This window comes from Cutaneotrichosporon cavernicola (genome assembly GCF_030864355.1).
Source record: "Cutaneotrichosporon cavernicola HIS019 DNA, chromosome: 1".
NCBI classification, from domain to species: domain Eukaryota; kingdom Fungi; phylum Basidiomycota; class Tremellomycetes; order Trichosporonales; family Trichosporonaceae; genus Cutaneotrichosporon; species Cutaneotrichosporon cavernicola.
The window spans coordinates 735,939-760,056 of NC_083393.1; the positions used below are offsets into that span (position 1 = coordinate 735,939).

The 24,118-nt window shown below is 59.7% G+C and overlaps 6 protein-coding genes across 6 annotated transcripts; 2 read left to right on the forward strand and 4 right to left on the reverse strand.

Moving 5' to 3' along the window:
- Nucleotides 1-326: 326 nt before the first annotated feature.
- Nucleotides 327-1,318, reverse strand: CcaverHIS019_0102770 (uncharacterized protein; the record flags this gene model as incomplete). The annotated part of the gene is made up of 3 exons (XM_060598533.1): nt 327-546; nt 767-1,016; nt 1,066-1,318. 3 exons carry the CDS (start codon nt 1,316-1,318, stop codon nt 327-329), a joined length of 723 nt encoding a protein of 240 aa, XP_060452825.1.
- Nucleotides 1,319-3,484: 2,166 nt separating this feature from the next.
- On the reverse strand, nt 3,485-3,786 carry CcaverHIS019_0102780 (uncharacterized protein; the record flags this gene model as incomplete). The annotated part of the gene is made up of 3 exons (XM_060598544.1): nt 3,485-3,557; nt 3,592-3,700; nt 3,732-3,786. The coding sequence occupies 3 exons, from the start codon at nt 3,784-3,786 to the stop codon at nt 3,485-3,487; spliced, it is 237 nt and encodes a 78-aa protein (XP_060452826.1).
- Nucleotides 3,787-5,210: 1,424 nt separating this feature from the next.
- On the reverse strand, nt 5,211-7,675 carry CcaverHIS019_0102790 (uncharacterized protein; the record flags this gene model as incomplete). Its single annotated transcript, XM_060598555.1, has 5 exons — nt 5,211-6,791; nt 6,828-6,917; nt 6,956-7,175; nt 7,216-7,411; nt 7,459-7,675. 5 exons carry the CDS (start codon nt 7,673-7,675, stop codon nt 5,211-5,213), a joined length of 2,304 nt encoding a protein of 767 aa, XP_060452827.1.
- A 1,005-nt stretch (nt 7,676-8,680) lies between these two features.
- On the forward strand, nt 8,681-14,410 carry CcaverHIS019_0102800 (uncharacterized protein; the record flags this gene model as incomplete). Its single annotated transcript, XM_060598567.1, has 3 exons — nt 8,681-8,810; nt 8,909-9,057; nt 9,095-14,410. 3 exons carry the CDS (start codon nt 8,681-8,683, stop codon nt 14,408-14,410), a joined length of 5,595 nt encoding a protein of 1,864 aa, XP_060452828.1.
- Nucleotides 14,411-14,453: 43 nt separating this feature from the next.
- Nucleotides 14,454-15,200, reverse strand: CcaverHIS019_0102810 (uncharacterized protein; the record flags this gene model as incomplete). Its single annotated transcript, XM_060598578.1, has 3 exons — nt 14,454-14,627; nt 14,659-14,731; nt 14,890-15,200. The coding sequence occupies 3 exons, from the start codon at nt 15,198-15,200 to the stop codon at nt 14,454-14,456; spliced, it is 558 nt and encodes a 185-aa protein (XP_060452829.1).
- A 2,355-nt stretch (nt 15,201-17,555) lies between these two features.
- Nucleotides 17,556-23,015, forward strand: CcaverHIS019_0102820 (uncharacterized protein; the record flags this gene model as incomplete). The annotated part of the gene is made up of 2 exons (XM_060598589.1): nt 17,556-19,859; nt 19,893-23,015. The coding sequence occupies 2 exons, from the start codon at nt 17,556-17,558 to the stop codon at nt 23,013-23,015; spliced, it is 5,427 nt and encodes a 1,808-aa protein (XP_060452830.1).
- Between the last annotated feature and the right edge of the window lie 1,103 nt (nt 23,016-24,118).

Sequence of the window (24,118 nt, forward strand, 5' to 3'; positions counted from 1 at the left end):
TTGAGCTTATGCGGGACTGGGAGCACATTGCATGGTCGGATTACGCATGCTTTGATCGCGTGCGCTGTATGCTGGAGTTTCGCAGTCAGATTAAAGAACAGATAAACTGTAATCCCTGCAAATAATGTTAGCTCGATCTGTTGCACTCGATCGGCCAATCTCGGTTTGCAGTAGTTCTCCTAGGCACACACGGATCATAATCCCAAAACGATTGAACCGCCTCACTTGGAGAGATACACAAGAATAAACGACACAATGATATATGAGATTTATACAATCAGCGACGGCGAATTTCCAGGAATGAATGAAGAGACTGGCCCGCCAGTCTACTGCGAAAGGCGGGATGTTTGTGGTGTGAGTAAGCGGTTGACTGTTTGCGCACTCTGGTCGTCGACGATCAACCGACTCCGTGTCCCGAGCCAAGATGTCTCGTCGACGCCCGTCTTCTCTCGCAACCAGCGGGCAGGGCAGCGAGTACAGCTCTCGTCGTCGTGTGTGATGAGGAGGTTGCAGCGCTTACAGCGCGTCGTCGCAAAGAGGTCACAGCTGAGGTCAGCATGAGATGAAAATGAGGTGAGCACAATCGGTACGCAGAGAACAGCAACGCAAGCAACAGAGCAACCCTGCAGGCGTCACACTGCTTGGTTGACGGCATCCAGATCGCGGGACGGCCCTACCAGGCACGATCCGTCATGACCACACCGTATACTCAGTTGCTCATGCCCATGCCCAAGCGGCGCTCCCCAACCCCAAAACCCATACTCACTTTGCAACGGGGACCATGAAGGCGTTGAGGAAGCAGCGGTGGAGGTGTGGACGAGCGTCGTGTCCGATCTGCGCACACAACGTTTCGGCGCTGGGAATGTGCCATGTGCCTATGCCGCCGCGCGAGCGCCGTGTCCGCATCTCCTCGATGTGTAGCGGCATAGCGGGAACAGGCTCAGCATGCACAGCGAGAGGATGGCGCCACGCCGAGGCAAGGAGATCCTCGTCGCTCTCCTCGTAGTCGATGCCCGCTGGGGTCAGCGAATCCGGAACCAGAACCGAATTACGGGAGGCACTTACGTCTGTGGAACGCTGACGAGGACGCAGTGTAGTCGGAATGGATGTCGGAGGGGAAAGATGCTGTTGAGCCCGTGTTCGTACTCGTGCTTTTGACGGTGATAACAGAGTCGTTTCGCTTGCCTCTTGCCGACTTTGGCGACGTCGGCAGCGAGCATAGTGTCGACTGTTGAGAGGTGGGGGAGCGTGCCGGTGGACTGAGCGCACTGAGAGAGTACGGGTGGACCTCAATGCGCTGTTTCTCTTCCTTGTGCATGGCGCGTGGCGGTATGGGTAGATTGATGGAGACACCAACGCTCATCCTGCTATATATCTAGGCGATGAGCGTCGCTGGCCATGGGGTCCAGGGAGACCGCAGGAATAAGGATTTTGATTGAGATGGCCAGCGAGTTGGGATAGTGGGTAACGGCAATGTGACCAAGGACAACGAACGAGCACGTAAATAGGAGTCCAACCTAGTCTGTCCGGCATGCAGCCCGTACCTGGCCTGCTTTGGGAATGCAGGTACGACGACGTTTGCCTCCCATTCTTGGGGTCCGACTTCCCCTGTATGTGAGAGCATGTTGCTCGGCTGTAACGTACATTCGGGGCGGAGCAGATGGGAAGACCCAGTTTGGTACTTACTTGAAGGCAGGGCTAGCTGGAAGTGTGCCTGGTAAGTTGCGACGTCTCGTAATGCCTGAGCTGCTCTCCGAGTCACACTATGCGAGGCCAATCGAGTCCCCCTGGGATCTCACACTGCCAACCAACCCAACAATTGTCCTGTGACAGATGGAGTCGCGTACCCCCAGCAAGCTGGCCTCGCGGTGTGGTTCCTGGCCGAGTCCGACTCCACATGACACGTCCCGCTCCCTCTCCCGGGAACGTAACTCCATTGTCCGTCCCTGTGAAGAATCCCTAATCCGGAGTCGCAACGTTATCTCCCTTTATGAATATGCTTGAGGACCACTGGAACATTGCCGGCCGTGCCGGACGCGCGTCCGGACTGACTTGGGAGGCAGGATTGAAGCGTTCGATTTGTCATGGCAATCAAGACAGGCTAGGGCCTCTTCAGAGTCATGTGAATAATGGATCATAATAAAGGTGGCTTCGGACCGCCGGCTCTGGACATGGTTGGAGATCTGGAGATGTGCAGCACAACGCTGCGGGGGACCGAGGCTGTTCGAACTCCCCGAGTCTCCGTAAAGTCCGGAAACGAGAATCAGCATTCCACCGTCTCCATTGTCCCCTCCCGTCCGCATCATAAGGTGCACTCTGGCATCTGACACACGTCCCGTCGACGCCACAGGATCGTCCACACAGCCCCAAACAGCTCCATCCCCAAGGGCCTCGACCTGAACGCCACCACCACCGCCACCGCCACATCCGAGGCAAACTCTCCGAGCCCACCGGCAACTCCTCCTCATCCCTTCCGTCAGCTCATGTCACTCACGTAAGGAGACGGAACATGCATAGCAAACAGGCAAAAGATCTGCCCCACACGGACTCGAACCGTGGACCTCGGAGTTGTCATCGAGTAACAGCTCCACGCGCTAACCAACTGAGCCATAGGGCAGGTGGTTGCGAGAGACATTTTTGGGCCCGGAGACACCGCGAAACAGAGACCTTCAGGTACGCCGAGCGGCTCTCAGAGAAGCTGCACGTAATGCAACGGTGCTGATGGACTGGTACAGGCGGGGAATAGCTTCCCAGGGGAAATTAGTACAGATACTCGTGTGAGACACGGCTGTTCGAGAAACTCGGAGGATGTGCATCAGAAGTACCCGCCAACACGAACGCGCCACATCCATCTCTCATCTCTTTCTCTTCTTCTTCACTGCCGCTGTTCGCAAGCTCAAAAAAGCGCGGCGCCATACTGCCCCACACGGGCTCGAACCGTGGACCTCGGAGTTGTCATCGAGTAACAGCTCCACGCGCTAGCCAACTGAGCCATAGGGCATGCGGCGCGCTGCTGGGCGCCGCCGCGTTGCCCTGAAGCCGTGAGCGTTCGAATCTCCAATGCAGACGGGCAGCAGCTGCAGGAAGTAGTGATGCGTGAGATAGAAAGTGCTGACAGACTCGCTGGGGTTCTGAAATGTCTCGCCTGGTGCCTTGACGGGAGGACGACGGGGTCATGTGCCTAGAGGTGTGTACGGATAGAAGTCACAAAGAGCAGGTTGGTTGACACATGCAGGGACGGGAATAAGATGTGGCATGTCAACAGGAGCTGGTGCGTGCAGCGTTTCCAGAACTTGAGGTTGGCTGTTCTTTGGCTTCCTGTGTCACCACGGGTACTACCACTGTCTCGCGCGAGGTTCTTGGCACAGCGCTCCCGTACTACTGGCAATATCAGGCTGACCGCCATGCGGTCACCACCTCGGCACTGACTACTTCCTACCTCTGCATCGTGCTGCTTTCGATTATTGCTCCCCTCCCTCTCCGACTAATCCAGGATACCCTGCGGAGCGACCTTCATACCGCAGCGCCCACACGTGACCTGCTTCCGCGCGATAAAGCTAGAGTCAGCTAACTGTCCCCCGTGCCACGCACTAGATCATACTGAATGGGAAGCAGTAGATGAGGAAACACAGACCGCGGGCGCGGATCCGCGTATCATGCCCGTACCGCGCGCACTCGGGGTTGAGGGCGTGCGACGTACCTGGCATCAGCCTAATCCGCCAAGGACCCACCATTATCCGCAGAAGGGACAGCGTTCTGTGTGATGGAATTCTCCTTTCCTTCCATTCCGCTTGCGCCTGGAGAGGTTGGATAGGTTAGGTTTTGGTTTTGATGGGGTGGAGTTGTCAGACCAGGGCCGAGAGCCGGTGCAGAGGCGAACCAAGAAGAAGAGAGGGCCGGCGATGAAGTGCATTGCTGTGGAGAACGCAAGGTGACTTGCGAACACAAAGGACGGGGGCCGAGAGGGGCTTCGGCGTCGGTAATCCTTATGACTTGTAACGTCGAAAAGGATGGGTTATGTTGCCGTGGCGATGGCGAGAGTGCGAATGGATCAGAAGACGAAAGGCTGTCGGAGGCGAGAGGTAAGTGGCGAGCCGAGTAGATAAACGCCCGTGACGCATTGTTGATTATATGACTCATGTACCAGGTGACTAGTTTGAAGCTACTGGTCGCTAAGCTATACTACTCTGCAACGTCTGATGAGCACGAGGGGGCGAGGACGCTACCGAAACACGCCAGTCTAGCAGTCTAGTCTGAGCCAGGAACCCGGCATTTCCGGATAAAGACAAGAGCTTGGGCCGCCCTCTCAAGTCAGTCACAGCAATATGACAAACTCGCGCGAGACGTAACATACCCGCTCGAAATATAGTCAGACATTGTGATACCGGTATACGATAGGGACGCACGCTTCCCAGACTACAATTGGTCATGGACGCTCGCCGCACCGACTACACCGTCCCCGCTTTACCAGCGATCTGGGTTCAGCTCGGCACTGCAGTAATCCAACTCACAGAACCATACCCATATAGAAGCCAATAACGTGCCCCTCCGCTCGGCAGGTGGGATAGACAGGTGGCTGCCGGAAGTTGGCTGGGGCGGCAGGGTGGGCTGAGTGGCAGAGAGGAGGTGCTGGAATCAGCCATGACAGAGGGAGACGTACGACCACGGATGGAGTACGTAACAATGTAGCTGTCTGTGCTGCTTGATCTGGATGGTTGGCAGAATCTCCTGGACTCGCGCTTCTGGCGGAACACCATCGTGTACTTCGGGTGTTTGGTGTTTTGGGGAAGGAGTTGTTGCTTGCATCCATTGTCGGATGACGGCGATACTTATGCTGTGTCCACAAGACGACGTGACGGGCACATGCGGCGTCGTGAGGCTGGCTTGCCTTGAGACATATGGCATTGAACTCCGTTCCGCCCGGTGCGGAGTGCAGTTGACATCGCCATAGCCTTTAGATATTGTAGACGAGGCAGGTACAGTACGGCAAGGTCTGACGTCTGGATCGTAATGCCTGGCAGTCAAGGTTAACGTTTCGAGACGTTAGAAAAGCCGTGCCATGCCGCTGAGTGAGCCCCGTGTTTCAAGTCTGAGACTAACTTCTCTGGCCTCGATAGTTAGTTCGCTAGCCTGTACATATGTCAATGGTTCATTCAACATCTGCCTATGCACACACAGGGTCCAAGGTCTCAAAAGTCCTCATTCTCCAACTAAAAGTTGACGTTGACGCTCACACTGCTGCCCCCAAAGCCGCCAGTGAGCAGACGAAGATTCAGGACGACACCGTCCCCTTCCGTGCATCGCTCGTCTGCACAGAGGAGGCGCTTGGTCGAGCTCTTCAACGTAACTGTGACGCCAGAGAGCGTCTGGCTCGGGTTGGCGACGGTGACCGTGAGCGGTCGGACGCCGCGGCGACGGCGGCCCAGCCTGAACAGCAGCGCCACGGGCTTGTCGACCGTCACGCTAAAGTCACCACTGTCGAACTGGGTGTGTGACACACAAGCCGTAAGGGGTGAGTCGGGCCAGAAGATGAGAGCCAGGCGGTCCTCCCCCACCGCACCCAGGACACCGTCGAGGTCCAAGGGGGTGGTGGATGGGCGGCGGCTCTCGCGGCGCAACGTGCCACGGGTGGTCCCCGGGAAGAACTCGTACGAGTATGTTGATGAGGGGATAGTGGTGTACGCGGAGAAGATGTCGACGGTTTGGACGCCAGCAGTTGAAGTCGAGATGGCCGACCAATTCCCTGTGCGCGGGCCAGCGGAGAGCGTCAGGTTGAAGGGCACACCGTGGGACAGGTAGCCGTTGCCGCCGTACATGAGGGTGGTGCCAGAAATGTTGAGGGTGTCAGGAATGACCACAGTCTCGCGGTCTACTTCGGCCTCTGCGCCGCCGACTGCAGTGCGCTGGTCAAGGACAGTCACGACCGGCTTGTCGATTGCAGCGGGCCCTTCTTTGACAACCTTTGTGGTGGTCACGAGCACACTCCTCTCCAGGAAGAACCAGACCTTACGGAATGCCAGCGATCCATCCGCTGGGTCGAGGTAGTCCATGACGCTTGCGCCAAACTCACCGTCGCTCACAACGCCGACGTAGCTCAATTTTCCCATGAACCCAACCCTGTCTGAGCGCAGAGGCGCAGCATTCAGGATCGACGTGGTACCCGGAATCAGGTGCCAGTCCCAGCCGGCCTGGATGTCCTTGTACTCGTTGCCGGTAACGTACGAGAACAGTGTACCTTGGCCAAGGAAAAAGCCGTAAGGGTTGGCCGAGTTCGTGTACTCGGCGTTCCACGAACGAGACGAGAGCATTTTGTTGGCGAGCATGAAGTTACGGCGGCGGTGAACCATGTAGTCAGATGCGAAGAAGGCGCGGTTGCCCGTCAGCGGCTGCGAGAAGTTGGTTTGGAGACGATGAACGGTGTTTCCCAAATATAATGGGCCACTGAAGTCCTCCACGGCTCTACCGAGCTTGGTTGCGTTGAAGTTGATATCGGCTGACGTCTGGAGGTCGCTCGAGTGAAACGTGAGGAAGCGCCCAATCGTATTGATGTCCCAAAGCAGGCGGTCGGTTGTCTTGTCACGGAAGATCATCCACTCGTTACCACGGATAAAGGCCGCGATCGCCTCGCGCACTGTGTCGTTCGCTGCGAACGAGGTGCCGATTGCCTCGCCTTCGAGCTGGATGAACGCATTCAGCGCGTCCTTGCCGTAGTTGCCGTTGTACAGGATGCCGTCGTGCTGGAGGAACGAACCGTCACGGTGTATGCCGTCTTGCGCCGGCGCGTCTGCAAACTTATGTCAGCTGGCGCAATCTTCCTATGAGCTCACGAGGTAGGAACCCATTGCACGGGAGAATGCCTCCTCGATAATAGTCTCGTTGTTGGTAAATAGCCCCATCGAGATCGAATTCTGCATGACCTGTCGTCAACCTTCATCGGGTGCGAGCGTATGCTTACGTTGACCATATTGGCACCAGTGAGCACCCCAAAGGTGGGGTTGTCGAGATCGCGCAGCTCCCACGAGCGGTTCGGAATCGTGAAACACTTCTCCTTCTGCAAGTCGGTAAGATTGGCCGGCATGACGAGGAGGCATGCCGTCGTAACAAGCTGCGGGATGAGGATCACGTTTCCGAACCAGTTCTGGTTCCACGCTCCAGGTGTACCACAAGGGCAGGGGCTTCAGTCAGCTCCACAGGACGACCAGAAGCTGAGCTCACGCCTTGCCACCTTCGGCAGTGCAGCCTGGGTTGGAGTAGTCACGCTCAAACCACCAGTCCATGCCCTTGAGGGCAGCCGAAAGGAGTGCCTCGTTGCCGTTGTACTCGGCCGGCGCGTTGGGGTTGAGGCCAGACCACGCCGAAGCCAAGGCAATAACGCGAATCCAGTGAAGCTGGATAGGCCAGTTGGCGCGCCCTTCTGTCAACACTGCATTCCACCCGGAGTAACGCAAGGAGACTCACGGGCGTCACAACCGATGCTGTAGTCGACGTCGCTCCAGATCCCCTCGGCGCTCTGGGTCTCAAGCCACATCGACACGTTGGCCATAACGGCGGGTGTGGTGAAGTCCGCCATGTCAATGCGACGGCGCTCGAGGATGAGGGCGACATCGGAAGTGTTCTGGGCCTTGACGAGAGAGGCGAGGGCGGCCGTGGCCGCCAGGAGACGGGTGAGGAGCATTCTCCCGGAGTAAGTACTTGTTTGGGAGGAAGGAAGGTGGAGAGAGACGCGGGGAAAGAGTATGATACTTGACTGGGGTTTTATATGTTTAGTCAGCGTGTCACCCAATGGTCAAATGTATGTGGGCTGTGAGGAAGATCTGTACTGGGAGATGGCGAGATGAGCAACGCGACGGAAGGGGTGGGAGACCATGAGCGGCCCGCGAACCCGGGAGATCGTGCGTGCCATGCGTGTCATTCGAGAACAGACAGATCAGGATATAGATATACAGCGTACGTCGTGTTTGGGCACAGCTTGTGGGGCGTCATTAGTAACAACGGATCAACCAGATTTGTGTAAACAAGGAAGGAGAATGACTTGGTTGACATTGGATGGGAGTCAATGCAACGTCAGAGCGACGGGCCGGTGACGGACCGTAACGGCCCGGCTTACAACTTACTCCAAATAGCTCAGAAGTCCAACAGGATTCCACCCGGCCAGCTGACCAACTCCACTTGGCTCATCAATGCAGTCGACAAACCTCACCACTAGTATCGCACTCGAGCCTAAACCAGTCAGCTGACGGGTCGCGTGACGGAGGGCATCGCGCTAAAACTTAGTCTCCTGCTGACTCGGTTCCTGCTTGTCAGCCATGCGTCAACTCGCATCCCACCCCGCCTAGGTCTTCCACACTCCCACAGCAATGGGTCGATCAGCGCTTGACGAACTCGGTGCTCGCTGTGCCAGCCTCTTTGACGTTGAGAGATTGGAGATGGGGAGCATAGCATTCAGCACGGGGTGTCTTCTGCAGATCTACTGGCCTGTGTTACTGTAAGTGAGTCATTTGGGCGGCCTGGGCGGATTGGCGTATTTGAGCAAAGTGCATTGCTTTCCCTCTGGCCTCCCTTGAGCCACCGTGGGAAAACATCCCACGTGGAATGGTGCCTGATGAGATTTCCGTGATGCAAGTTGTTGAGACCAGCTCGATCAAAGCATCTCAACTGGAAACTCGCAACATAAGAAGGCATGGCGCCCAAACGTAAGCGTGGCGACGAAGTCGTACGAAACGACGTCGTACACCGTCCTGCACCTGGGACCAAGTTGTTCCCGACTGGTCGGGCGGTGCGCGATGGCCTGGAGACTGGGACAAGGCAAGGTAGGTTCAGCGCTTCGAGCTCGACGGGCCGTCGTGGCCCCGCGAACAGCGGTGCAAGGGCGTCGGTCCATGTTAAGCGGCGAGACATCTGACAGCAGCACTCGTCTCGTTCCACCAGCAGATCCTCACGCCGTACTCGAGCCTTCCTCTCACCATCTCGCATGCTACAGTCCTGATCCTCCAACACTACCTTGACGTATCGCCGACGGTGGATGAGATCTTTGCAGCCTGGAAGGCGGCTGATGAGGTGGGTTTTGTATATGGTACTGGTTAACTAACCTCAGGCGAAGAATGACCCCCTCGCGCAGACCGCCGCGCACCTCCTCGCCCTCATTTTGCGCATCCTGACCCCGCTTCCCTTCTTCCACAAGCAACTTGTCGGTATCGTCAACAAGCTTGTTTCCCCCTCTGAACCATACCATGGCTTCCTCGGTCATCTCATTTCTTCTGGTAACCGCGATAACATCCACGCCGGCCTCGATCTGGCCTCAGCGGCCGCGAACGTCGACACTCCAGATGTCACGAACCTCCTGGGTTCTTCGCGCGGTCGCCTCGCCGTCAAGGTGTGGCAGATAGTCGTAGACCGTGGTGCGGCTAAGAGCTTTGGCAAGCTCCTCAACATGCGCCGCCGGAACAAGGACGGCAACATGGTCGAGTACGGCGCCGATCCCCTCGACCGTGCCGACATCCGCCACCTCGGTATCCAACTCATCCTACCCCTCCTCCCCGCAGCTGAGTTCCACGCGCACGCCAAGGCCATTCTTCCTAACCTCTATCATGGCCTCGTGGACGACCCCCCCGCGACGGTCTACCGCGTCCTCTCGGCTATGTGGGGCGCGATCAGCGGGCCACCTCCCGGGGTTGCCCGTCGCATCTCCCTCGTGCTCCTGGACGAGGGAGCGCTGGACCACATCTCGCGCTTGCTTGGTCGCGAGGCCGTCGAGGCATCGTCCGAGCGGACCGTTGGTGACATTGCCAAGGGCTTCCTCGAGAGCGTTACGTCCAACCCAGCGCGTGGGATTTGCTTCCCTGACCAGGGCTGGTACGAGCGCGAGGACGATGACAGTAAACAGAAGCGGGGGCTTCACAACCGCATTCTGTCCAACGCGCTACGCAAGTTGGGTGCGCGTGTCGTCGATGATGACGGCCGCGTAGGTGCCTGGGTCCTCAAGGTATTCGAGGCTGCACCCGAACTTGTGGCCGGATACTGGTCGTACTCAGCACTTGCGCTCGACCCGCGCCTGGACGCGCGATGGATCGCGACAATGGCGTACGTTGGTCGCGTCATCTCTCTCCCGCTCCCGGCTCGCGAGAAGTTTAACCAGCCAGCACCTCGTGGGACATCCGCTTCGTCGATGCCGCCACGCGCCGCCCCTCCCGCAGTTACGACTGTCGTCGAGAGCGTTCTCCCCTCTCCCATGACCAAGCAGCATGTCATGAAGGGCTTGCAGCACTCGTCCCACCTCATCCAGCACGTTACTGCACTCGCGCTCGCGCGTGGCCTGCAGAAGCTCTCGACTGTCCAGGCTCTCTACGCGTCTATTGCGGACGAGCTCGGCGAGAATTCGGAGGGAGCATGGCGTGCCGGTGCACGCGAGTTGGAGGCTGAATGTCGTCGTCGCGTGCCCGAGGTCTCGACGCTCATCGAGTTCGCTCAGAAGTCGGCGACCATGGCGCGACCGCCACCTGATGCGGATGAGGACTGGGAGCCTGAGCCGTCTGCGGCCGCTCGCAGTGCAATGCTCACGGAGACTGCTCTCCGTCTCTTTGGACTGTACCACAGCACCCTGCCAAGTCTCGCTGGTGAGGCCAAGTTTGACGTTGGTCGCCTGCTCGTCTCGGCGTCGAGCAAGAACCAGGAGCGCCGCGCACGCCGTGAGGCGCGCGAGGGCTCGGTCGTGTCTGACTCGGGAAGTGTCATCTCGATCGGAACTGTCGGCACGGTGGGGATGGGTGGCGGCTTCGGCCACTCGCGTGGTGACGTCGAGGGCTTTGAGGCGTTGTCCCAATTGCATGTACTGCGACTCCTGTCCGAGGTCTCGGGGTGGAACTGGACGAACAAAGCGTCTGGCTCCCAGTTCACTTACCTTTACCACATCCTGCAGCTGCACCTTTCGACGCGCAATATCGTAACGCAGGCGATGACGACGACGTTGCTGCACCGCCTCCTCGAGCAGTCATTGCTCTTCGAACACGACACACTCGAGCTCCCCATCTGGCTCGACGCATTGCCACGCGCGTCGGACACTGTGAGCGGGCCCATGTTCGTCGCCCAGCAGATCCACCTCCTCTCATTCCTCGACGAGTGTGTGCGCCGCGCTCTCAAGACGCCGCACAAGTACATCGAGGAGGGCGCCGAGGTCGTGCCCTCCCTCTCGCCACGTGAGGCCGCGTCGCCCCTCCTCATCGCCTTTGTTGAGCAGATCCACGCCAAGCTCATTGGCATGCACATTGCCACTGAGGCGGCCGCTGTTGTCCTCAACTATCTCCGGCGTGTCCTTGTGGGAATCCTGGGGAAGCAGACGAGCAGAGAGTTCGTCCGCGCCATTGTCGACCGCATCTCCTCCTCCGTGCAGGAGGCCAAGGCCAAGGGCCAGCCGCGCAACGGCCTTCCTGAAATCATCTCTCTGATTGAGAGCGATCTCGACGTCGTGTTCAAGGGCGGTGCCATGTCCTCTGTTGACCCGGAGACGCCTCGCCTTGTCGACGAAGCCGAGTGGGCGCAGCGCAGCTTTACGCGTAACTGTGTGGACAGCTTTGCAAAGGGCGCGGATACTAAGCTCGGTCAGCTGGCCATGCTCGTCAACACTGCGCCTGCGGACGAGGGCGCGCGCCAGGCGCAGTTCCTCGTACATTTCCTCTCATTCCGCGCGAACACGGACGTCCTTCTCCTTCTTGCGACTGTCCTGAAACGTGCGCGTGACGACAGCGCCGGCCGGCGCCTCAAGAGTGCGGTGTTCAACGACACTGCGGTGCGTGACCTCTTCCTTACGAAGGCCGGTGACAATGTGCGATCCCACCTCTCAGACGTTGCCGGAGGGCTCTCGCCGTGCGCGTTCGACAAGGCGCTGGCGGAACCATACTCGCACAGTGCGGCCGAGACGATCGATAGCAAGACGAAGCTTCCCCGTGCGCTCGCTATCCTCCAGCCTTGGATCCCCTTCATGAGTGGGTCGCAAGTCGATGCGTGTCTCGCCACTGCCGTTAAGCGCGTCACGAAAGCGAAAGAGTTGGAGGCTGCGGCCGCCGACGTCCTTGGATCCCTCATCAGCGCCTCGCGCCCGCAGAGCGTGTACCCACACCTCTCGGCGCTACTCAAGCTCGGCGTATACCGCCCGATAACTGGGCTGCTCTCCTCGGCTGTTGCTTCGTCTCTCTCCCGGAGGCTCGATGTCGAGGTCACGGACGCAACCCTTGGCGAGCTCATCGCGCGCGGCGACAGCGACGGTTTCACCCTGCTTGCCCTCATCGTCAGTCTGTCCTCGAAGGCAGCGGAAACGTTCGCCAAGCTTGCTGTCACCAGCGACTGGCTCACCGATTCCCGCATCCTCCCTACTGTTGCCGCTCTCAGCCCGGAACAGATCCCAACGGAACTTGGGGAGAAGGTCGTCAAGGCCGCTGTGGAGGCTCTTGCCGACACGACTGTCTCCCAAGACGTGCACAGTGCTGCGACCACGTTGCTCACGTCTCTCCCAGAGCAGGCCAACGCCACGGCTGTTGCCGTTCGTGGACTACCGCTTGCGTCCTTCGGGTCCCCAGTCGCCCGTGCTGCTGCTGCCCTCGCCGAAACTGGGAACGCCGAATTCGGTACAGCTCTTGCTCCTCTCCTCGACCTTGGACTGCAATACGCGACCCGCCTGCTGAGCTCGGATGACGAGCTGTCTGAAGAGGAGCTGGCAACCCTTGGCGCCCTCCAGAAAGCCGTCGAGCTTGGTGCCGCTATGCGTGTCGAGCCCAGCGACCCTGAACCGGCCGTCACTGCGGCGATTACGGAGCGCCTCAACGTGCCGCAGGCACTTGAGTTTGCTGCCGTCCTGGCCCGGCACGCCATGCTCAAGGCCAGCTTTGTGCGACAGCAGCTGCAGCAGCTCGTAGCGTCCCGGGAGATCTCACGCCTGGCAATGCCCGGCGCGGACAATGCGCACCGCCTCGCATTCGTGCGCATCACCCACGCTCTTTTCCTGGCCAGCACGTACGTGTCGTGCCAACCGACGTTTGTGGAGCCTCTGGTTCCTCTTTACCGTGGAACCCTGGGGCGCGCCGATCGGCTCCTCCTCGAGCTGTTCCTCGCCTTCGAGGCGCAGCGCAAGCTTTCCCTCTCGAGCGTTCTGCAGCACTGGTCACCGAGTGGCGGCGTGTCGGCACGTGCGCTGGATGCTCTCACGTCCCTGGACCCCCAGAAGGTGTTCAACTCATCCGCGGCGTTCCCGCTGCGCCGTACGAACCCACCGGCCCAAGGCGCTCAGGTGGTCGACGATGGGCTTCCACCCGACGCCAAGCCAGACGACGTGTACGACCCCGTGTTCGTGCTAGCGCTCCTCTCGACGGTACTGCAGGAAGAACTCGGAGGCCTCGACTGGGTCGAGATCTTGCGCTCCAATGTCCTCGGCATGGCCGTGTGCGCGCTGTCATCGCGGGATGCGGGTATGCGTCGCGTGGCGGGCTACGTCCTGGCCCGCAGTGTCCAGCTAGTCTCGAAGGCAAACTTCCACGAGCAGCTGATGCTACTGCAGACGCTCGAGCTTGTCGCGCACTCCCTGCCGGCACCGGAGAGCGAGGAGTCTCAGCCCCGCCTCTCACCGCTCATCACGCTCTTCGTGGCGCATGCCTTGCGCGCTCAGGCCCACCCGGCAAATTTCCTCTTCCCGCTCTCCTCCCGCTTCCTCCTCCAGCGCCCGACGCTCGACGTCGCCGACGTCCCTCTCCTCTACGGCATGCTGTACGCTGCCGGCGACGGGGCACGCCGCGAGCGCGCCTGGATCGTGCGGTTGCTGCGTGACGGTGTACGATCGAACCGCGATGCAGCAATCCTTGCGCGCCGTAACACGTCCGCGCTCCTCTGCTCGCTCTTCCAGAGCAGTCTTGACGCGCCGTTCCGCCGCGCGGTTCTCGCGGCATTGAGGAGTCTGGCACGCACGAGCACAGGTGCGCGCGCACTTCTCCGCGCGTCACTTGCGCCCTGGGTGCGCGTGCAGTGGGAGGACGCCAGCAACCACCCCGCTACTGAGGAGGTACGTGACGCTCTCCTCGGCCTTCTCGATGACGCTGTCGCTGCTGCTGGCATAGAGCGGGCTGCATGGGCCGGTGAGGTGGCTGCGTTCGTCACTGCTGTTGCCAGCACAGAGCGCCTGGTTCCCCTCGTGACACTAGCGTACCGCCTCGCCCGCGCCGACGGGACCACAGTGCACACGACACTCCCGACTCTCGCGAAACTTGGCGACGATGAGCGAGCCACAGAGCTCCTCTTCCGCGCCTCTCTCTTGGTTCCAGAGGGTGTGGAAGCGCGCCTCGCACCCACCCTTCACGCGCTGGCTGGACGAGTGGCACGTATGCAGGACGGCGTCGGCGCATGGGCTCGCGCCGAAGCCCGCCGGGTGTAGAATGTAGATGGATGCATGTACAGGAATAGACGAACGAGAGCTACTACAAGAACGAGAGCTTGACAGCGGGAAGGGGCGGTACGCCGAGCAGGGAGAGCAGGTATATCCTGAGGTTGTCCTGGAGGGCGTCGTCGGGCGCTGAACCACCAAGGTCATCTATCCGCTTCAGCATCTCGACGGCCTCGAGGTCGTCTACCTCGTGCGCGCGGCGGATGTACTGTTGTCAGCCGGGTTCTCGATGGACGCACAGGTAAGATGTTGCCCATTGGGACCAGCTCGGCTTCACGGCCGTACTTTGCGATGAGGACCGTGTTCCACATCCTGGAGTCAGCGTTTGTATCTTCCCCCCCTTGCCAACGGCCCCTATGCCCTCCGCCTTTCCCCTCCTTTTCCCTTCCCACCTCCAACTCCTTTCCCCCCAATTCCGCCTCTCCATACGCCCCATCCCGCCCCACCCCGCCCCGTTCAGCCCGACCCACCTGCATTGCTCAACCCTCTTGGCCTCCCGGGCCTCAGCGTCGCGCCGCTCAGCGTCTGCCGCCTCGAACTCGGCAATCCGAATCCGCGCGAGGGCAAGCTGCGCTTCGAGCGTCTCGATGCGTGAGGCAGCCTCGAGGTCCAGCATCTCGGGGCTGCTCCGCGCCATGCGGTAGTCAGGGTTACCAAAGCGGCTCAAGTCGTAACCCGCCTCGCTCCCACGCTCAGATATGCTTAAGCTCATGGTGTGTCCCCGTGGCCCACGAGGACCCGACGAGGGTGGGCGGGGCTGGCGGGGCAAGGCGTAAGACATGTTTTGGGTTAATGAGATGAGAGAAATGAGATGGTGAAGGAGACGGGATGTTTGTGAGATATTTGTTTTGTGTTGGTCTGTGCTGGAAACGGGGGGTGTTGGGGAGATGGGGAGAGGTCAGTGCGCTGATGCGAGTGATTTTCTTTTCCATTCGTGTTTGGTTCTGTGGAGGTTTAGAGGTCTGAGCTCAGGTCTGGGTTGAAGTGTTTTACCTGCTCTCATAGGGAGGGATAGTGGAAGTGGCGATTGTCCGGTCGTGCTGTTCACGACACCGGCTTTACTCGGAAGCGGAGAGCCCAAGTCTGAGGCTCGGACGCGGCTGTGGCATTGGCCTTCCACTCAGCTAGGCCGGGCTGGCTGAAGTGCCCGACTTGCTTGACTGAGCGGGAGTAGAGCCTGACGACCTCCGCCTCGAACGCGAAAGTGAGGAGGAGGGTGGCTGTGGCGGCCCACGCCGATCCGAGGATCTTTGAGCTTATGTCAGCCACGTCTTGGAAGTACCAACTTTTTGTCGGGGAGGAGGACAGTGCCTGCGATGGAGACAACAAGGCCACCGTCGAACAATCGCACTCCTCTGCGTTGCCTTCATCCCTGTCGCCAAGCGACTCACACTCAAACCCATTCCCGGCTTCCCAATTCCACTATGCCAATAAGCTGAAGCCGCGACAACCCTACCCTTCACCGTGACCGTCTACTGCAGATTGCCCAGCCGGTGTGATGAAGAGTGGCGCCACGCGCGTCCCGATGGCCTGGAAGCAGTTATGGTTGCTGGAACCGCTCGGTTCCGGGCAGGGGACGCCAGGGCCCGAGACGCTCCGTGTGCTGTCGTTTACCTTTTGCTCAGTCGTTCTTCCCCCCCAGCTTTTGTGACGGGCTGTGGTGACCGTGCAGAGCTTCACGATCAGCTGATTGCGGATGCAAGTTTGTTCATTGGCCGAATTGATCCCCCTTATGCGTAATCTCAAGCTTGTCTACCAGCTCAACGGGCAGAGACAAGGCAACAATGCACTTCTAAATCGCGAAACAAGCGCGACTAGAAGGCCTGGGCCAGTCCTGCAGCGCAAGCGCAAGCATCGAGTTTGGCGTAATGTCTCGCGTTCTGCGCTTGGCCCGGTTGGTGCGTCCGGCAGCATAGAGACCCCGCTCCTTCATCACGGCTGTTGTCGCCACCAAGAGCGGCTTCTCACTCGCTCTCGTCGATGGAAAGGTAATTCTGCTCCGGCTGTGGATCAGGCCGTGCTGAAGCGTGGCGACCTCGTCCACTCCCTGTTTAGCCATCACTGCCATTGCACCCCCACTGATCTCAACACATGCGGCGCCTTATCTGCTGTTAGGTCTCAGATGACGCCTTGGTGTGTGTCCATCTCACTGCTTGTCACGTGGTGCATTCTCCGCCGTCCCGTATCTTTTCCTCGCCGTGCCTCTTGTACAGCAGACCAGCTATCATGTTTGGAACCAATCAGGACGCGGACGAGGAGGGCCGGGACAACATGAGACAAGACCCAGCCTGCGTACTGGCGTCCCGGCGTCTGGCAAGTCTCCTGCCTCGTGGCCATCTATGACCTGCCCTGTTATCCTGGTTCTGCACGGACCGTGTTCGAGAAGCAAGCCTGCTGGTTATCTCTTGGTTGTATTGAGTTTGATGGAAGAAGCTGTTGCAGAGCTTGCAAGGGTGTCCACGTGGTGAGAGTGGGTTTTAGCTTTGTGGGCCCGATCGTGGCAACGGATGTGCTAAACATTGGGATGGCTGACAAGCTGGCCATGCTGGCCAGGCGCTTGACGAATACAAGATCATCAGTCAGTGGCTGTGGCAGGGTAAATGGATTCCGTCAATATCCCAAGTAGGCAGAACGCCAACTAGAGTATTTGTGCATTACCTAGATTCCCAGGCAAGGCAGGTGCGGATGTAGGTGAGTGGGACTAGAGACGCCTCATTTCAGCAAGTCTGAATGTTTTGAAAGGAGATATTCAGGGATGGGCCATTGGTTTCCCATGATGATGACCAAACCTTGGATTTGAGCCATCTGAAAATTAGAGGTTGGGATTAATACCTATTACAAAGTGAGATTACCTTACCAACCAGCCAACCACGCACGTTGAAGGAAGGCGCGACTGCTTTCTCCTGTTGGCAATGAGAGGTCAACATTGCCTGCCATTCAAGCCGTTCACCACATCACCCACAGTCAGAGACCCTAATCTCATCCCTCTTCATTCATTCCCATAACACCAACACTTCCGAGTCTTCCCATCCAACAAGTATCCTGTTCTCCAGTTATCTTGTCTTAGCATCCATTCCCCATCACTAGCGCTCCGGGCCACCGCACTGTTGATCCAAACAAGGCCCGGCGCACGGTCATGCACTCTCCCTCGACGCACAGGCTTTTTGGCCTGGGCGTGAGCCCCGGCTATAGCTCCCCAAACCGCAAGTCGGCCCCCACACCACTGTCGCCCACACCGCGAGCCCCTTTCGCCGCAGAGACTAGTGTCTCGAATCCGCCCTCCCCAGCGCCGTACACCACCCCGGGGCGGTTCCGGATCGCCAACCCTGACCCACCACCCGAGGACGAGGACATAGGAGTCAACAGCCTACAAGCACAGGCGGCACGCTCATTCTCTCTCAAGCCCACACACGCCGCCAGGAGTAGCGCTTTCGCGGCCATCAACTCGACTCTAGCCTCGCACACGCCTCTGTCCCCTGGCGACCCGTTTACGGCACCACTCGGTCCGCTAGACAACAACAATCCCAATGTTTCGGAACCTCACGATAACCCCAGCCCCCAGAAGCTCCTCGTCAATAGCAACGGTGCTAAGAATTCGCCTCGCCAGATCCGGCCTTCTAAGAGCTCAGAGTTCATGCGCCGCTTCCGCAACAGCAGCGAGGAGCCTCCAAGGAACACTACTCCATACCAGGCCCTATCAGACGATGAGGACGATGATGAGCGTCTGCGACTTCCACCAAGCGCTGTGCGCACTACCAACTCTCCTGCCCGCACCTTGCAGCCGCAGAGCCGGTGGTCGGACTCGACGAACTCTGCAAGTGACTTCCCCCTCCCACCCAATCGGACGCCCGCGTCGTCAGCGGAGAACTCGGGCTCGGCCGAGTCGTTCACCACTGCCAAGAACAGCGGACCCGATTCCTTCGGATCGAGCGATAGCAAAGGCAACAAGGCAGCGCCTCACCGAAGCCAGCCCTGGCCAATGGCCGCCAAGGCTGGCCCTGCTGCGCCGACAACTTCAGTGACTCTCGGAAAAAACAAGCATAGTCAGAATGCGGCTCTCTTCGCGGCGGAGACTGGCGGCATGGTCGTGCTCGACAATGCGTCTCGCCTCTACTCGCCAGGTGATTGCCCCGGCCGGGTCGTTAACCGGATGCCTGGCTACGCTCGTGTCCCATCCGCCAGCCGTCATGTGCACCGCAAGTCGACAGGTGACCTCAACTTCAGACGCGAGCTTGTTCCTGAAGAATCTCCGCGTCAGCCAGACTTCACGCGTAGTCGCGGGCCTCTGACCCCCCCGCTATCTGACGAGGGTATAGAGCTGCGCAGACGCGGACATGTCCGCGCGAACTCAGATGGGATCGCGCTGCTCGCGCGGCAGGGTACACTGTTCCACCCTGCGAGCAGTGACACCCGTGCATCGCAGGAGCTCGAAGTTATGCTCGGCAAACCCAAGAGTCGGCGCCTGAGTGCCAACGCGATTCTGCCTGCGCCAATGACGCCGAAGAAGAACGAGGTGCGCCTCGAGGCGAGTAAGAAGAGTCGCGCTCGCGTCGAGCTCGATGTGGTCATCGAACGCGAGTGCGTTGTTGAGGGCGGTGAGCTGCGTGGACGCCTCGAGGTCGTTGTCAGAGGTGGCAAGCGCGGTAACGGCCTCCGTGTAGGCGCCGGCAAACTACGAGTCATTGGCTACGAGGAGGTCGTCGAAGGGTCCAAGACGAACCGCCACATTTTCTACCAGCACCAGTACCTCCTTCCCGAGTTCTTCGAGCACGACTCGTCCCCGACGACACTCTTTGCGTCCGACGTGGACGAGGAGGGCTTCCATCTCGCGCACGAGGGCACGCACGCACTCCCTTTCAGCATGCAGCTTCCTCTCGGAGGCGGAGCCAAGGGGTCGTTCACGGGCGAGAAGGATAAGGGCCCGAACATCCGCTACGTTGTTGTGGGCAGTGTCAAGCTCCACATCCCAAAGAGTGGTAAGCGCGCCATCGCCCACTTCTACCGCCCAATCGTCCTACTTCCCTACCACAACCCCGCTCGGGCTCTCTCGCCGAGTCGCCAACCCATTGTCGAGTTTGTCGAGTCCCGCCTCGGCTGGAGCCTCATGGGCGAGAAGGGTAAAGTGTTCCTCCAGGTCTCACTGGGCCGGCAGACGTGGATCGCGGGACAGAGAGTGTGGTGCGAAGTCGGTGTGCGCAACAACTCGAACAAGAAGATCACACGGTGCTCACTGGCCATTTTGCAGACTGTCAACACCTTCGGAGTGCCCAAGGCCAAGGGCACGCAGGAATTTCTCAACACGGTCCGTCGCAAGGTGTCAGAAGAGACGAACGAGGCGGACTTTATGGACGTCGGCAGCGGACACGTAACGTCCAAGAGCTGGTGGACGGGCCTGGAGCCTGGCGAGTCCAACCGCTGGGACATGAGTGTTCCGATTCCAGTGAGCGCGCGGGAGAGGCGTAGCTGACAGCAGACTGGGATGATCTCGATCCCGCGTTCCAAGCTAGTCGAGATTGCTTACGTGCTCCGCGTGACTCTCAACAACTCGATTTTCGTTGACGTGCCCCTCGAGCTCATCAACTTCCTCTCAGTTGACCCGCCCCCCATGCCCAGCGATGCGCGCCGTGCCAGGGTTCGCATGGCAGTTACGGGGCCGGCGGGGACTGTCAGGTCGTGCATTGCATCGACACTGCCACCGCCGGCAATCCAGACTCCTCAGCAGGTCAACGTCGCAGTGCAGACAATGCCGCCACAGTCTCAACCAGCTAGTCTCCTTCCCCGTCTGCCTGGGGTTCCCGAAGACGGCGGCATAGGGTACACGTTTGAGCAGCTCAAGGGGGAGCCACAGGGTACCCAACCCATCGCTCGCAGCTCGTCGACGACGCTGAACATCGAGGCGCTCGTCGCCCAGGGCCGCGTGCGCTCCGAGGAGTGCGCCAGGTCGGCTGGGCACTCGGACCCGCACTCGGACGGGCACTCTAACCTGTACTCGGCTGGGCTCCTCCAGGTGCCCGGAGACGGGAACACGGACCTCATGCCGCGTCCAATCTCACCAGGTTCCAAGTACTCGAGTGTCGGCACTGTCGTCCCAGGTTCGGCCATGTCCACCATCCGCGGCCGCAGGGATTCGTATGCCTCCAACGCCTGGTCGATAGACGAGGAGGAGCGCGACCGTCTCGTGATGGAGGGGTACCGGCGAGACGGGCGCGTCAACGCCCTTGCAGTCATCGAGCACGAGACCCCCAGCCGTCTCGACACACCGGCTAACGGCGATGTGCACGACGACATGAGTGCGCTCAACTCGAACCTTGAGCCACACGAGGTCCACACATATCAGCCGGCGGAGGAGCCCACTGGCACAAACTATGAGTTTGACACCGCATCTGTGTACTCTACGTCCGACGGCCCCGGCCGCAGTGGCGAACCCACCCCGCACGTCGAGCAGACTGAGACCCTTGTCGACTCTGAAAATGACCGTACTCCAATGGCATCGCCCATCGGCTCGCCCGTTACTCCTCCACTTGTTCATCCCATCGTCAAGTTCCTGCATCACATTAGTGAGGAGGAGGAGGAACCGTTGACGGATGACATGCTCGACGACATTGTCAGTCTGGATGGCGGCGCAGCCCGAGGTTACCTTCAGGACAGCGGGAGCGCGGACGACGAAGATGACGACGACGACGACGACGACCTCGTCGCTGCAGAGGTCCCAGCAGAGGACGTGACGCCGAGAAGTTCGGCTTTCGGCCGCGCTAGCCTGGGGGAGCGCCTGTCTCTCGCGTGTGGTGGTAGCGCTGTTGTCAAGAAGGCTCAAACGGCTGTCCCGGCGGAGGCCCGCCAGTTCTCGCCACAGCTCAGCAGGAAGGACGGCTTCTCCCCTATATCCCCGCAACAGGAGTTTGGGGTGAACCCAGACGGTATCGACTATACGGAGCCCCTCGAGATTGGCAACCTCAGTATCGCGAGCAAGATCAGTATCGGGCATGATGACGGATACGATGCGACGAGTGAGCATAGCTCGACTATCTCACCTTCTGTGCACGGTCACAGGGCGACGCACCCGCTACCTGGTGGGTGGAGCCGGTACCCTGGGCCGTACGCGGATGCTCCTATGCTCCCTCCACCGTCGAGTGCGCGCGAAATCAGCTGGGGTCGCAACCTCGCTGGGCGCACCGTGTCCGGCCAAACAGCAATGATCTCGCTAGACGATTCGCCAGTGAGCCCCATTTTCGCTACGTTCACCCCCGTCTCGGAAATGTTCGGCACCCCTGGGCCCTCGCCCCGCTCCGCCACCTTTGGAACGCAGACGTCCTTCCCGGCACCGCGCGCGACTGAGCGAGAAGGCTCCTCCACTCCCAACGGCCGTCAGGCTGCCCTGTTCGCTGCGACGGCGGGTCGGACGCGCGAAGAACTTGCGGACGAGGACCTGCACCCGCCAAACGTGCTAAGTCGCGTCGACACGAGTGGGGGAGACAGCTTCCACACGGCTCAGAGTGATGGTGATGACATGCCCCAGCTCAAGCGTTCGTCGGACACGGACAGCTCGGACGACAACCTTGAGTCGCCGCCCACCATCAGCCAGCCTGTGTACACGATGCCACTGCCTGTCCCACCAGGTCCCTCGCCTCACATGTCGCGCGGAATCCCAGACCGCTTCCGGCCAATACCAGCGCCGGTTCCCCCTCCTCCCATGAGCGAGGAGTCACACGTCTCAAATGCTTCGAGCTCTCATGACAGCGGCATCCTACCTGCTTTCAAGGCTAGAGTCGCGCAATTCGAGACACGCGAGGACGCCTTGCGTCGCTTTACTGTCGCCAGCAGCGCTGGCCTGCACTCCCCGACAGTCCCGCTGAGTCCTGTGTACTCGAGCTCGGGCTCGTCTGGTTCGCACGGCAATCGTGGGTACACCTCCTCGGCCTCAGGCCGGCGCTCGTACACCTCTGCACTTGGCTCGCGGGTGGCCCAGGCCTACAGTAGCCCTCGCAGCCAGACGTCGTTCAATATCGAGACGCCGCCTACCGCGGCCGGCGAGTTCGTCCTCGCTCAGCACTCGGGTACGTCGAGCATCTCCTCGGTGCGTCAGGTCTGGCAGATGCGCGAGCAGGACGACTCTGCAAAGCAGCTTCTGCGCTCGCTGTCGACCGCATCGCACAGCACTACAGCCACGGACATTGAGCGCGTCCTCACCCGCTCGCCTGTGAGCACTCCGCGTGGCCCGCGCCCGCCTTTGCACAAATCGGGCCTCATTTCGAGTGTTTCGTCCCGCGACAACAGGGACTCTGGGAGCACGCTGAGCATGGACATGAGCGAGCTCGGCGCGCCTATCATCAACACCATCTACCGGCACTCGCCAGCACTCACGCCGACGCGCGAGCAGGCCTTCCTTCCCGAGGTCATGAGTGAAACGGCTTCCATCGTCGACGTACAGTCGTACGACAGCCACGGACACAGCGATGAGGGAGTGTCGTCTGGCTCCGAGTTCGGGAAGTCGCACTGGACAGGATCAGGGCGCCTCCCACAGTTCCGGGCGAGACAGGCTGTGCCGATGCCCTCGTTTGGCCCGAATCGACCCAACCAAGGTTTCTATGGCGTATAACTTGATCCAGAGCCACGGCTCCAGGATCATCTAGATGGGCTGAAGAGCCGAGGTTTGCCACACACCTGACGCGACATATAGATGCGCGCTTTGTAGGCCCGTTCGCAAGGGGCGGTTGGTATGTTCGAAATGTTTGATATCTATGTATGATTTGCCAGAGGTGCGATGGCGGAAGGGACCAAGGCCTGGGCGAAACCGACGAAATGGAACTGAAACGGGAGAGGACTGAGAGGCAGAAGCAAACGCAACTCGGAATCACTGATAAACGGTGCAATGGCGAACGAGGTCAAGACATGGAGAGAGGCCGGGATGAAGGGAGGCCTGAGCGTTGTGGCGAGTGGCGCTAGAAAACTGACACGAACTGTGCTGAAACGGACAGAAGGTTGATACATAGGGAGAAGAGCGAGAGGCAGGGCAAAGCAGCAATGCGAGAGTCGGAAACGAGGACAGGCACGCCACCAGTGACCGTCTTCACATGGCGACAATCTTTCGGAAGAAACCCATCGGCTGGTTGCCCCCCAGCAACAACGAGCCAGGTATAAACGTCTTTCTAGCTCCCCCACGGGGCCTGCTCAACTTGATATGTGCCTCGTTCCAACAAACTCTCCACAGTGCCCGACATGCTCTCTCATGAGAATCGCGCTTGATTCACGTCTTACCGCCAAGGAACGATCAGGGGTCAAAATTCGGACAGAACTCAACCCCCACTTATACTTGCCGACAACCGGAATGTACTGTCACTTTACCCCGCACCCCACCTCCACTCCGAGCTCCGCCCGTCCGGTCGGGTCTTGAGTTGCGCTGATTCTTGGGCACTTTGTAAGCGCTCTACAACAAAGCAACGCTCGTTCAGGTTGCACCGCACCATCCAGGTGCTCCGCGTGTCTTGCTGAGCCCTATTGTTTCCCCACTGGCTCCTACCTCTCCATCCCCTTCCCCCACCCACCGCCCCCCTCCCCCACCCCATCTCCGCTGTCGCCTGCGCGGTCCCCCACTCTCAATTAGAATAGGCACAGGATCAGTCCGACGTGTCGCTCGATCAGGACGCAATCGAGGTGGGCAACAGACGTTGATCGTCTTGGCACTTTGCTTTTGGCTGCTCA